The 13,192-nt window shown below is 39.8% G+C and overlaps 1 protein-coding gene across 1 annotated transcript in view; it reads left to right on the forward strand.

Annotated features, from left to right (window-relative positions):
- Nucleotides 1-12,890, forward strand: part of LOC136874505 (nucleolar complex protein 4 homolog B) — a 55,914-nt gene extending 43,024 nt beyond the window's left edge. Inside the window, exon 6 of the mRNA XM_067148140.1 lies at nt 12,686-12,890. Within this exon, the coding sequence (XP_067004241.1) occupies nt 12,686-12,802 (117 nt within the window). The 3' untranslated portion in view covers nt 12,803-12,890. The remainder of the gene's footprint in view (nt 1-12,685) is intronic.
- Nucleotides 12,891-13,192: the final 302 nt, after the last annotated feature.

Here is a 13,192-nt window from a genome sequence, read left to right on the forward strand (position 1 = left end):
CCGATGTTACGCCCACATTTTCTAAGACCTTCCCCATTTGGGGTGGGCAGACACAAATGCAGGACCGAATTCTTGAGTAGCCACCGGGTCTCATGAAGACGACAGTCACACATCTGGCACCAACATGCAGGTCCAAACTAGAGTCTCCCAGTTTACCTGAAATCTTCCTCCACTATCCTTGCCCATCGCCATTGGACTTGATCAGAAGTGAAGAAAGTAGCAGGAAAAGTGCCACTGGTGTGGATTTGTATAACCAGGAAGTGACCCTCACACTGTGGTCTCGGAACCATATCCTGCGGCACATGTGGTATGAGACGTGCAGGGTTAAGCACCGAGATTGCAACGGACTGCTGCAGCTCAGGTTTTGAATGAGTAGCCTCTTCACAGCCAGTCCATCTGAAATGACCTCATCCATCTCCACAACTGTTTGGAACCAAAGTGAGAGGTTCCTCCTCCGCTTGTTTGGTGTTGGGTCTTCAAGTGATTGATTCCAGTGTCATTTCATACACTGAGAGAACCATCACCCCACTTAAGGGAACTCATCCGCCCGAAGCCATTGGCCCCTTTAGGGAGTCAGGTTCTTTACTGCCGCCCAACACTCTGCGTTAGCAGTTTTACAGCTTGGTGCCAAACAAGCCAAACCACCTCCTTTCTCATTCCAGACTTGGGACTGGAGATTAGCGGAGTTGGTATGTACATACAAGTAGTTAATGACATTGGGTACTCGCTTTTAATACTTACGGAAGAATTTGCCATCTCCAGCAATTTGAGATACTCGTTCCTTATTGTCACCCCCAATACTTCATCCTCATCGTCATAAGACGCTGTGTGGGTGTGACATAAAGCAAGTTGAAAAACAAATTCGTCTCGTAGTCTGGTTTCGCTCAGTGCAACGACACCTATATTTTATCTTTAATTTCACTTTAATCACACGCCTCAGTTTCAACTATAAAATATTTCACCACTGTTGTACAGAGAAAGAATGTAACAGAAAATTTGGGCAGATAGAAAATAATTCACAATAACTAAACCTGTATAGGAGTAAAATGCAGTTAAAGATAATTTGTCTGGTCACCACATGCCTGTCTCACTGAATTATGCAATATATACTGAAGAAATTAACACCATAAATGATTGTGCAAAACCTATTTCAGTCGTTGTGAATCATCCATGTCATCATCTCTTGATTAAGAAAATCGGATGTCCAAGAGACTTCTTTCCGTTCAGCGTTATCTGGCATAGAATAACTTGTGAACTAGCGTTGTCACCTATTTTAAATAAAATGTTTTCTCATATAATTTATGTATATACAGTACAATCAGTTATAAACTCATGCATGCTGTGTAAACAATGTGCTGTCAACTTAATAGAGAACTTGGATGTTATTACATGTGTGTGCTAGTGTCATAATTTTCCTGTTTTGTCAAGTCATAAATATGTAACAGTAATTATGAGTGTGTGTGTTTCTTTTTAATGAATTCATACTTTCTTCGCTTTCTTTTCCCTTAACCTTGCCGTGATACAATCAGCTGTTGGAATGGTTGGGAGGAACATGCCGGCCACACAGACTTGGCCACACTGTATTAAGTAGGGATGGAACAAATGGTTACTTTTCCATTATCATGTTTCTGTGTATTCGTCACACTGAAGTATTGGGTTGGAGTATTAGGATATAAAAGTAATATAATACAAGTTGCAGGTCAACTTTCGGAAGGAACATTCAATATACAGTACCAGTTGCCTCTTGTAGCCCCTATCCGCACCTTAATAAGTACTAATAAATAGTAATACTACATCTTCATCTCACTTTCTTCTCTCCCACTGTCCCTTTAGCTAGCACGTCACTCACATTCTTAACTATTCCTAGAAAATGTTTATGAAAAACCCATTTACATTCCAAGAATTAATACTTCAAAACCTTCAAGTGCCATGCGTGCTAGGTATTTTTGTGTATTCCTAGATGTCCAAGTATCTGTAGTTACAACAGGCACTGGGACCCAACGTTATAAAATATGTTGATATACACTTCAGATGCTGCCAGAATGAGAGATGAGGAAATAGTCCTTCCATCAAGCAAGTGCTTTTAGTTTTGCTATTTTTTCTTTTTTTATTACTTTGCACCGACACAGGCTGATCTTATGGTGACAGTGGGATAGGACAGTACTAGGATGGAAGCGAGGAATAGCCCCAGTATTTGCTTGTGTTAAAAAAGGGAAACCACCAAAAACCATGTTCAGGACTGCCAACGGTGGAGTTCAAACCCACCATCTCCCGAATACAAGCTAACTGATATGTGACCCAAACCGTGCAGCTGTAAACCCAGCATAACAAGCTCCAAAATCTTCGTCTTCCGTCATAGAAAGAAGGTTAGGAATATGCGATAAAAAACTGTGTAAGTCTTTTTCTGTATATCACTCCTTTTCCCATTAGTACAAATTATGACAGTAGCTGTTAATTCACTGCCTCACAGGTTGCAGTCGATAACAAAGTTTCAGGAGGGACAGGTACACGTGATGGGACTTGTGATGGCTTTTCAGGAACTGATATTTGATTACCATATACTTTATCGGAACTACATGAACCGGTAGAATTTTTTAAAATTATCTTCTATTATTCTTTCTTTCCTTCTTTGTTATGCCCGACTAAGGAGCGTAATTAAACTTATCAAGCTGATGTCGTTGCCTTTTCCAAAATCTCTTCATCTTCTCGCTCTGGCTTTTCCAGCTAACTCATTCTTGGCTGCCAGCATTTTGCCCCAGTGTGCCAATTTGGGCTCATCAGTTGTAACTAACATGCCTATCAAATTGCATGACTAGTGGATATAGTGAAGGCCACTGCGTAGGCTACTTGGAGCCATAGGCAGCCAATTCACTATGAGAGACTTCATATCATTTAAAAAATTGATGCCTGCTAGGCCATCAGATGATGTAGATATTGATTCCCATAGGGAACCTGAATTATTTGTCCTGAATGAGTAAACTCATAATTCCAAAATGGTCTGTTATTGGATATTATAAATTTTCTACCTACTAAGGGAGTTAAATATATAATGAAATGCATTTTTTTTTTTCTAAAAGAAGGTTGGTTATATTGAGGATTCAAATAAGCCATGTTATTCCCCAATCCTTTTGCTACAATACCCTATTTTTCAGCATTATCTCCAGTCAATGCTACAGACTTACGTCACTGTAATGTGAGGGTCTGTATGCCTGCAAGGTACCACTCGACTGTTCGATGTCAGGCTCAACATCGTGTTGCATCGATAACTTCCCCATCATCCATGTGGTGCTTCCCGCGGAGTGCATCCTTCATTGGGTAAAGCAAATGGAAGTCAGAAGGCGCAAGATCCGGGCTGTAGGGTGGATGAGGAAGAACTGTCCACTGAAGTTTTGTAAGCTCCTGTTGAGTGCGCAGACTTCTGTGAGGTGTGCATTGTCATGGAGAAGGAGAAGTTCGTTTGCATTTTTGTAGCTACGAAGGCGCTGAAGTTGTTTCTTCACTTTCCTTAGAGTAGCACAGTACACTTCAGAGTTGATCGTTTCACCACGAGGGAGGTCATCAAACAGAATAATCTCTTCAGAGTCCCAGAAGGCCGTAGCCATGACTTTGCCAGCTGAGGGTGCAGTGTTGAACTTTTTCTTTGTGAGAAAGTTGGTGTGGCGCCACTCTATGGATTGCCATTTTGTTTCCGATTCAAAGTAATGAATCCATGTTTCATTGCCTGTGACAGTGTTTGACCAGAAATGGTCTCCTTCAGCCTCATAACGAGCAGGCGATTCCGCACAGATGTTTCTTCTTTGCTCTTTATGGTCTTCCGTTAGGTGTCGAGGAACCCAGCGGGAACAAAGCTTTGAATACTCCAACTGGTGGATAAGTGTGTCAGCACTACCAACAGAGACATCAAGTTCAGCAGCAAGGTGTTTGATTGTGATCCGTTGATCACCTCGAATAAGGGTGTCCGCACATTCTAACTTTGCAGGTGTCACAGCTGTGTGCGGCCAGCCGGCACGCAGGAGATCAGACAGGTTTGCTCGACTTGTTGTGATGATAAAACACGCCTCACCCAACACTCCCCATGCTTTTGTCCACTGCCAGGTCTCCGTAGACATTCTGCAAGCACCTATGAATATCTGATGCCCTGGCTTTCCACCAAAAGAAGCTCTATAACTGCTCTCTGTTCAGTATGCACCTTCATTACAGATACCATTTTGTAGGCTAGTTATAGCACTGCCACCAGTCGGAGATTAATGGAACTCTACGAGACGAAGCAGGAATATTTGAAGATGCCCCAAACAAACTTCCATTTTTTTTTTTTAAATCGAAATTTGCCGAGAAATAAAATGTGTTGTATTATATATCAAATGTTCCTCATAACTCATTCTTGGTTACCAGCTTTTTGCCCCACTATGCTAATTTGGGCTGATCGGTTGGTGACTATGCACTATTCTGCCATCACCGAGAGAACCAAACCTGATGTAAGCAAAGAACATTGTGTATCTGTATGTATCTACCCGCGGTCTGAACGCTGATTGGAGGATCACTGGGCTACTCCCAAGCACATGGCAAGAACCATGTGGGTTGTCTTCAAACTGTCATCACTTCGCTTAATTGCGACGATTACATCAGAGTTAATTCTACATAGACTGTTGCCGGATACCACTGATTGACATGCAGATGTGATGTGGATTACGAGACAAATTATACTCACTGTCCGCAAGAAATAAACAACAATCGAATGGCAGATGACATCTGGATATTTAACATATCAGAAATGAAAGGTAGATTTGAATTTATGGCCGAAACGTAAATATGTAAATCAATCAATCACAACAGCGCATATAAGTAAAACTTCACACATTTCATATTATAATAAAATTCTAGAGGGGAACATATAGCATAGAAAGGTCAATATTAAAACAATAAAAAAAGTGGAGTACTGTACCTAATCGGAATCTGATAAAAGGACGAACTCCTTCCATGTCGGATTCCTCTCTCGCCTCTTCATCACTGCTGCTCATGTCGTTCAGATTAATGACCAGACGGTCCACAGTTATATCATTCAGACCGTCCAATTTCCAGAATGTCTGCTCTTCTGCCACCACGTGGTGAATAAAAGCTTCAGCAGTTACGTTCACCAGAGCTTCATTAATGTCCCTACTTCTGCCAGTTTGAAGGTTTTATTATAGCATGCAACATGCCCTTTCACCTGATTCCACACAACTCAATCGAGTTCAAAACACAGTGATAAGGAGGAAATCTCAACACTGTATGACCTGCTTCCTCTGCCATTGTGTCAATATCAAACCTGTCATACATTTTCGTCACAATGAGAGTCCTTATCACTTGGAGTAGTTCATCTTTCACCATATCTTTCTCATAGGTAAGACCTTTGTCTCCATCCATGCAATAATGTCCTTCTTACGCTACGATCTGGTGGGAATACGATCTAACTTAACACTGTGATATGACACATTGTCCATAACAATCACACTGTTCGGTTCAAGCAGAGGTAACATTTTCTTAAACCATGCAGTAAAAAGTGCGACAGGCCTCAGCAGCCGGCACAATTCATATCCTCGCCGCAAGATGGAGGCTTCATTCTATCCCTGACCCGGTCAATGATTGGAAAACAGGTTGTAGGTTTTCATTCATTTTCATACAGTAAAAACTTCACCCATCATTTCCTCATGAAAATAATTCATTTTCTTCGATTCCATCATAAATTCTCCACCTTCTAAAAACCTATCTTCACTTCCTATATGTAATAAAATCAGTCGTCTTCCCTTTCCTGTCGGATTTTTTAGACCTGTACTTAATCCTGCTTTGAATGTCTGCTTCTTACTCTTTATGTTTGTATCTACCCACACTTTGGAAGTGGTATGTCCTTCGTTTACTCACGTTTCGTCCAAATAATACAGTTTTCGCCCAGCTTGCCTAAATGCACAAATTTTCCTCAAATAATCCGTCTCTGTGATAAAAAACAAGGTTTTTCCTATTTCTTTTAACAAATTCGAAACCTATTTCCTGAAGAAGCTTGTAAAATGTTGTTCTTTTAAAATCGAGTAGTTCGGGATCATCATTCACAAAACCCATTACTTTTTCCACTGTTGGCTGTTCGTGTCTCTTGAAGAACTGATATACTTTACACCGCACAGCACTTCTAACAAATTCATCGCACTGAATCTCTAACAGAGGTTTCTGGCGCTTCTTCGATTTCCCAAGTGTTGTTACCAATCCTTGGTGCAGTTGTTTACTGCCCGTGGAATCACTACTCCACTCTGAATCACCAGTGAACTCAGATGACAACTCAACAGTGTCCTTCAGGGCTGGTTTACACGGGTAGAGTAGCGAGGCGAGTAGAGTGGATAGTAGAGCTACTAGCATCGTGTAAACGACTGGGATAATAGCAAGTAGAGTAGAGTAGCTAGTACGCAGTAGAGTAGAGTGGGTTTCCGCTGTGGTAAAGTAACTCTACCACTATCCTACTACCCCCTCCACCGGAACCGAGCTCCGAGAGCTGGCGGAGAAGGCCGATGACGCTCAGTTTTTCAGTTGGCGCGTCATTCGCCTGTTTCCATGTGTGTAGTGACGGTATTCCGCTGAGTAAACTGAGCATTTTTGTGCGTTCATTATTTACAGAAACTAAAATATGAGACGGGCGGCGGATGAGGACTTGATTACGAAAATGGGTAAAGAGGGTTTTGGTTTTATGGAACTTAAACAGAATTTTTTTTTAAATACGATGTACCTACAACCAAGAACTGACAAAAATTCGTAAATCCAAGAAGTCTGGAGGTGGTGCCGCCGACATCTACACTCCCTCTTAAGTGGTTTAGTAAAGTATAATTTGCAAGGTAATACTGAAAGCCGTCCGCCTCTGTGGTGTGGTTAGTCTGATTAGCTGCCACCCCTGGAGGCCCGGGTTCGATTCCCGACTCTCCCACGAAATTTGAAAAGTAGTACGAGGGCTGGAACGGGGTCCACTCAGCCTCAGGAGGTCAACTCAGTAGAGGTGGGTTAGATTCCCACCTCAGCCATCCTGGAAGTGGTTTTCCGTGGTTTCCCGCTTCTCCTCCAGGTAAATGCCGAGATGGTACCTAACTCAAGGCCACGGCCTCTTCCTTGTCTATCCCTTCCAATCTTCCCATCCTCCACCAGGGCCCCTGTTCAGCATAGCAGGTGACACCGCCTGGGCGAGGTACTGATCATCCTCACCAGTTGTATCCCCCGATCCAATGTCTCATGCTCCAGGACACTGCCCTTGAGGCGGTAGAGGTGGGTCCCTCGCTGAGTCCGAGAGAAAAATCAACCCTGGAGGGCGAGCAGATAAATGAAGAAAGAAGAATATTAAAAGCCACAAAGTAACATTATAGCTCAGTGATATTAAGGGGAGGTGCGCCTTTGGAGGTCAAACAAATGCAGGTGTATTGTCCTATAATGGAGAACAGACCTCCTTCTTTTCGATGGAAGAAGGATTTTAAAAATACCGAAATCTATAATAGTTTTGAAGATGCAACAACAAATATAAACAAGGGTCAGCTGGATTTTCCCTTTAGATGAAGGTTTCTCAAGTTTCAGTGTTACGCAGCGTGTTCATCGTGTGTCTCGACGTGTTTAATTTAGACAATGATGCAAGACAGTGTACTTTAATCATATTAATAACATACATAGGGATCTTCTACCTCGTATCACTTGACAATGCCATTAATTTTAAGCAATAACAGTAATGTCCACAATAAATAGAATAATTTTCATATTTTGTTTGGAATATCCAGAATAATTATTGTTTACAGTACAGTGTCAGGTCTTGAAACTTAATCTCTACACCTGGGCCGTACAAGCAACGAACAAACGAATTATATAAATAGATCCGTAATTGGGGTATTTATGGCAAAGAAGCTACTACATATTAGGCCTACGCCAGCATGATATACAGTGTACTGATAGCTATTATCATTGGCCAAGAACTTCAGTCACCTCAAGCTTAAATCTCGGTGTTATTACATTTCTTATCACTGTGTTGTGTCTTTGAATTTGCGGTGTTATAGCATCTAACAGTGTATGAAAGTTATCAGGCTTCGATCTCATACACTTTCTGTATTCTTCTTTATACTCTGTCGCAAGTTCTCTCAGAATTAATGTTGATGCCCCGAGTGTATCTCTCCTAAGCCAGCCTCTTACCCATTCCCTTCTTTCCTCATTTGCTTCTTCTAATGCTTCACTAACCTCTTGCATTATTGTTTACAGTACAATGTCAGGTCTTGAAACTTAATCTCTACACCTGGGCCGTAAATGTAAATGTCTTTAAACTCTTCGTTACGATGTACTTCCGTCTTGACATGAAGCTACTACTCTACTCTACTGTATGACTCTACTCCCGTATGAACGATACAAGTGTCAACTCTACCAGACAGTGGTAGAGTAGAATAATGTAGCTACTCTACTATCTACTCGCCTCGCTACTCTACCCGTGTAAACCAGCCCTTAAAGCTAAAGTTGGATGTTTTTCACAAAATTTATGAAACACATTCAATACAATTGTCTTCTCGCCACTTTTTAAAGGTTTCCCTATGCGATGCTTAACAAACTCAACTCGGTGATCCACATTGCACAAGAACAAGTAATGTTACACTCACTCACTGTATCTGCTTGCTTCCCTTGCTCACAGCTTAAGAAATGGCGGCCCAAGCATGAGCGCATGCGTCCCTCGCGCTCTTCAATTTGAAATGCTTGTTTATATTAAATAACAATGAATACAAATAGTTTTTTTAATATTTTTCTGACTTAAATTATTTGAGGAATTTCAGACATTTGCATGTAGGATCACATTAGCCATGATGTGGCTAACGAACTAGTTTCATATCTCCACTTAGGTGTCCCGCAGCAGTACTAACCAGTAAATGTTAACCCAACCATGTGCTCATGTTTACACCATGACTGGTTCTTGGGTGAAATCTGTATAGCTATGCGTCTTGGTAGGTGTGCTAGTTACCAACGATGAGCCCAAATTGGCACATGGGGAAAAATGCTGGCAGCCAAGAATGAGTTATGGTAGCTGGAAAATTTATAATGTCCAATAATGGACCATTTATATTGGAATTATGAACTTGCTCGTTCAGGACAAATATTTCGGATTCCCTGTGGGAATCAATATCTACAGCAACCGTTAGAATTACAAAGAAAATGTTTATTACATTTCTTGTAGAAAATTTAATTTCATGGCCACATGATGACCTTATTTTTTAATATAATCAACTGTTTACCCATTATTTTAGCTGATGTAGGGCAAAATTTGCCACAACTTGGGACATATCCCTGTAAAATCCTCCACTAGTTTGAAACTGTAAAATATATCGAAATCAAAACTATCCTTTGCATGACGCAGGATTTCAAGTTATATCCTTACCAAATTTCAGCGCAATCAGTCCAGTAGTTTTTGCGCCTATCCAGAACAAACAAACTAGCAGGCAAGGTACCATCTCATTTTTATTATTAGTATAGATTAAATATGTGAATATTTCCTTAGAGAGAGAGAGAGAGAAATGCATTTATTTCTGCTTCCCCCCATTTGGAGGCTGCCAAAAAGACAAAGCTTACATAAAAAGTTGATTGACAACTACAAGGGTCGTATAAAGTAAGTCTGTCAATAATTGGTGTACCATATTATAGCCTACTTATTACTTAATAAAAATCGTATGTCAGTAATTTTGAAACCCACGAGGAACTCCTTATAGCACAAAGATATAACTAAGAGTATAAATGATTTCTTACTATTGTTAACGAGCCTTTCAGGGCTGCTAACCCAATGATTTGTTATTTGCTTGTTGTTTATTCCTTGTGGACAGTGAATATAATTTCTTGTAATCTCTATCACCATGGTGTTTCATCTGCATGCTGACATCAGTGGCATCTGGCAAAAGTCAGTACCGTCAACACGGGTTACTGGACCCAATTTTCAAGTTCTTTTCCCCTTTTTTGCTTTATTAGTCGAGTAAAAATTTAAAATGGGCCCCATAACTGTTATTTCATAGATCGGAGTAGTTTTAATTGTCTGTATTGAATACGACATACAGGAGAGCTTTTTGAAAATTGGGTCCAAGTAATACTCATGTTTGGGCTACTTGAACCCATGTCATGTTTTCCCATTATAGGTAAAACCATTGTGAGTTGCACTGGGTTCAAGTAGGACTTAGGTTCTTTAATAACACCATTCCCATACACTGAAAAAACATTCAGCAAACATTTTAATAACCAACAGATGATAGGCACTAGACAACTTATTTTAGATTTGAACAAGATATTTTTACAACAAAATCTTAATACCTCTGTGCTGTAGTTTGTCTGTTCTAATGTCACTAATCCATTTCAATCAACTAAGAGCTTAATTTTTATTTTAATACACGGGTTGCAAAGTCTTACAGCTGGAGTGAAAATTAACCTCTTGTAATTAACTTAGGAGGATTTAACTTAATGTCACGCCATTTGTAAAGAAGTGTGTCCTTCTCTTTCGGCCATCTCCAGGCTTTTTTGGTAGGCTCCATACAATCAATGGCACCATCACTGCGAGTACTCAGTACTAGACCTGGAAACTCTTTCTCATTCCATAAAACAAGAACAAAATCTCCTTCTCCCACATTCTTCACGCCCTGGAAAATTGTCTTTGAAAGCTGTTACAGTTCTACCGTGCATAGCTAAGTAATATTTCACAATAAATCTGAAATCAAATTCGTCAACAGGAAATCCAAAACCACGCACTTTGTCAAGGTGGTTATCGAACACTTTGGGATGACCCGGTTTTTGACTGGATTTGTTTTAATCTTCTCTTGAAGGTTGATTGACTTATTTTTTGCCTTTGCAACATTTACCCGGACTGAATCATTGCTAAACATTCATCAATCTGTTGGTCAGTATAATCTACATATTTTCGACTTCTAGGCAGTCTTTTATATTTGTACACTATAATGCTCAGACCTGTTAAGAAAAGATAACGAAGTTACCTTTTAAAGTGTGTAAATTATAGAAACAGACCAGTTATCACATTCTATAAGATGAATTACATGCTGCGGGCTACTTGGACCCACGCCCGGTTCTCGTGGTTATATGTACTCACTCCATAAATCACAAATTTCTACAAAAACCTTGCTACATCTGAGAAAGATTCCTACAGCATGTTATTGCCATATATGTAATTGCTTACATGTTTACTAACCAATGTTCTGGCTTCCATGAAAATACAGTAGACTGATAAAAGTTTTCAATGAACAAATCACGTCACTTTAGTCAAACCACTGCATAGACCGTGTTACTGCTTAGTGGATTACTGCAAAACTAGTTTGAACGTGCATAGTCCTACATTGTGATACCACCTAACGGAAGGAACAGCGAACTACTTGGATATCACATTGTATAACGGGCTGCAGAAGATGAAACCTTTTTTTTTTTCTTTCATGTGGGTCCAAGTAGCCCATCATTACGGTAAATATCTAACTCTGATATAATACCGACAATCAGGCAAGGTAATGACTGTTCTTAGACAACACTACATAGCACTTGCCATGTGCTTGGAAGTAGTTTGGTGTTTCTCCAATGAATGTGGAGTCCGTGGATGGATATGTGATGTTCTTTGCTTACATCAGTTTCGGTTCTCTTGATGATGGCAGTATAGAAAGAGAATAGAAGCTCTAAAAATGTGTTTTAGAATAATGTTGATGAAAGATAAGATGGTTAGATTAGACCACAGATAGAGATTTGCATCAAGTTGATGAGAGGGAAACAATTTGGCAAGTTTACAGAAAGAAGATAAAGATTGATAGGATCATTTAGAGAATTCCAGGACTAGTTCATATAGATCTGGAGGAGGATAGATAGTAAGAGGAAGCCAAGAAATGATGACAAATAGGTTAGTGTAGCTCCAATAGTTATGTAGTGATAAGTGGGAGAGTGCAGAATAGGATAGTATGGGGAACTTTTTATAGTACCTTTCAATTAATTCCTTTGCCCACTTGGTGGCCACAATCGTTGAGACCTTACGTCTTTACATCCTGACACTGTGATTAGTTTGTTTGAGTCTTGTTGGTGGAGAAAATTTTCACCATCAGTATGTTGGTTGGCAGGATAGGAGAGGTGGTAGTATACAGTTTCTAGTCACTAGATTGCATGCCAAAAGCATGGGTTCAATTCTTAACCTCTCTGCAGTATTCATGTGGGATGAGGGCATATGACACTGTTGATGGCAATTCATCCATCAGATTGGCATGTTACGCCTTGAGCAGAGCCCTCGGTGTAATTCTACAGTTGTAGGCTATGTACCGACACTGGGTTTCGCTCTTCCTCTACATCGTTATCATCTTTGCCATCTTTCACCCAGTATGCAGGTCAGGCCATTTGCATCAAGTAAAAATACCCCCACCAGGCCTCTTCATTAAATTAATTCCTTTGTCTAAAACAATAATTCCACAAAAGTGTAAAGAAGAGTATAACTTTTTTCTTATCATTAAGTACCATTAAGTATCATTAAGTCTGCTGAGAGATGGATTGTTCTTATGTTGCTACATAGCATAAGAGGATTTTTTTTTTTAGGAAAAGCATTTTCCTGCCTGCTCTTTGTTGTGACCATTTGCTGTTGATGTAATGTAGCATAATGTATTAAAAGTTACATATTGTTCTATTTTTTTTTTTTTTTCAGATATTTGAAAAGGAAGTGAGAAAGAAGGCTAAAGAAATCACCTTGACTTTTGAGAAACCTCATTCAATGGATTTGCCAAGGGGAGAAAGGCTGAATCATTATTGGAACTTGTCTTAATCATATCTGTTTTCTGTGATTGTTCATATCTGTCTTCTGTGATTCTTAGTTTATGTAAATACTTTTTCAAATAAAGATTGTAAATGTGTATATCTTCTCTTGTAATCCCATTATCAAAAGTAGCAGATACACGCAAGAAATCAAGCTTGATAAAGGAAAAGTAGGACTATCTTTTCATCTAGACTAGCGGTTCTCAAAGATTGTGCCATGAAATTACCTGGCTTTGCTGCGAAAAAAGTAATACAGTTGGAAAATAGGGACGCACACAAACACTGGTATGTGTGTTGAATATTTTAGTAATGCTATTTATTAAGCTTTATGTTGTAATAGAAACTAAAAATTTGCAAGTTATCTATTAGTAATTATTCTTGTTGCAACCTAGTGGGAAAT

This window comes from Anabrus simplex, chromosome 1 (genome assembly GCF_040414725.1).
Source record: "Anabrus simplex isolate iqAnaSimp1 chromosome 1, ASM4041472v1, whole genome shotgun sequence".
Classification (NCBI taxonomy): Eukaryota; Metazoa; Arthropoda; class Insecta; order Orthoptera; family Tettigoniidae; genus Anabrus; species Anabrus simplex.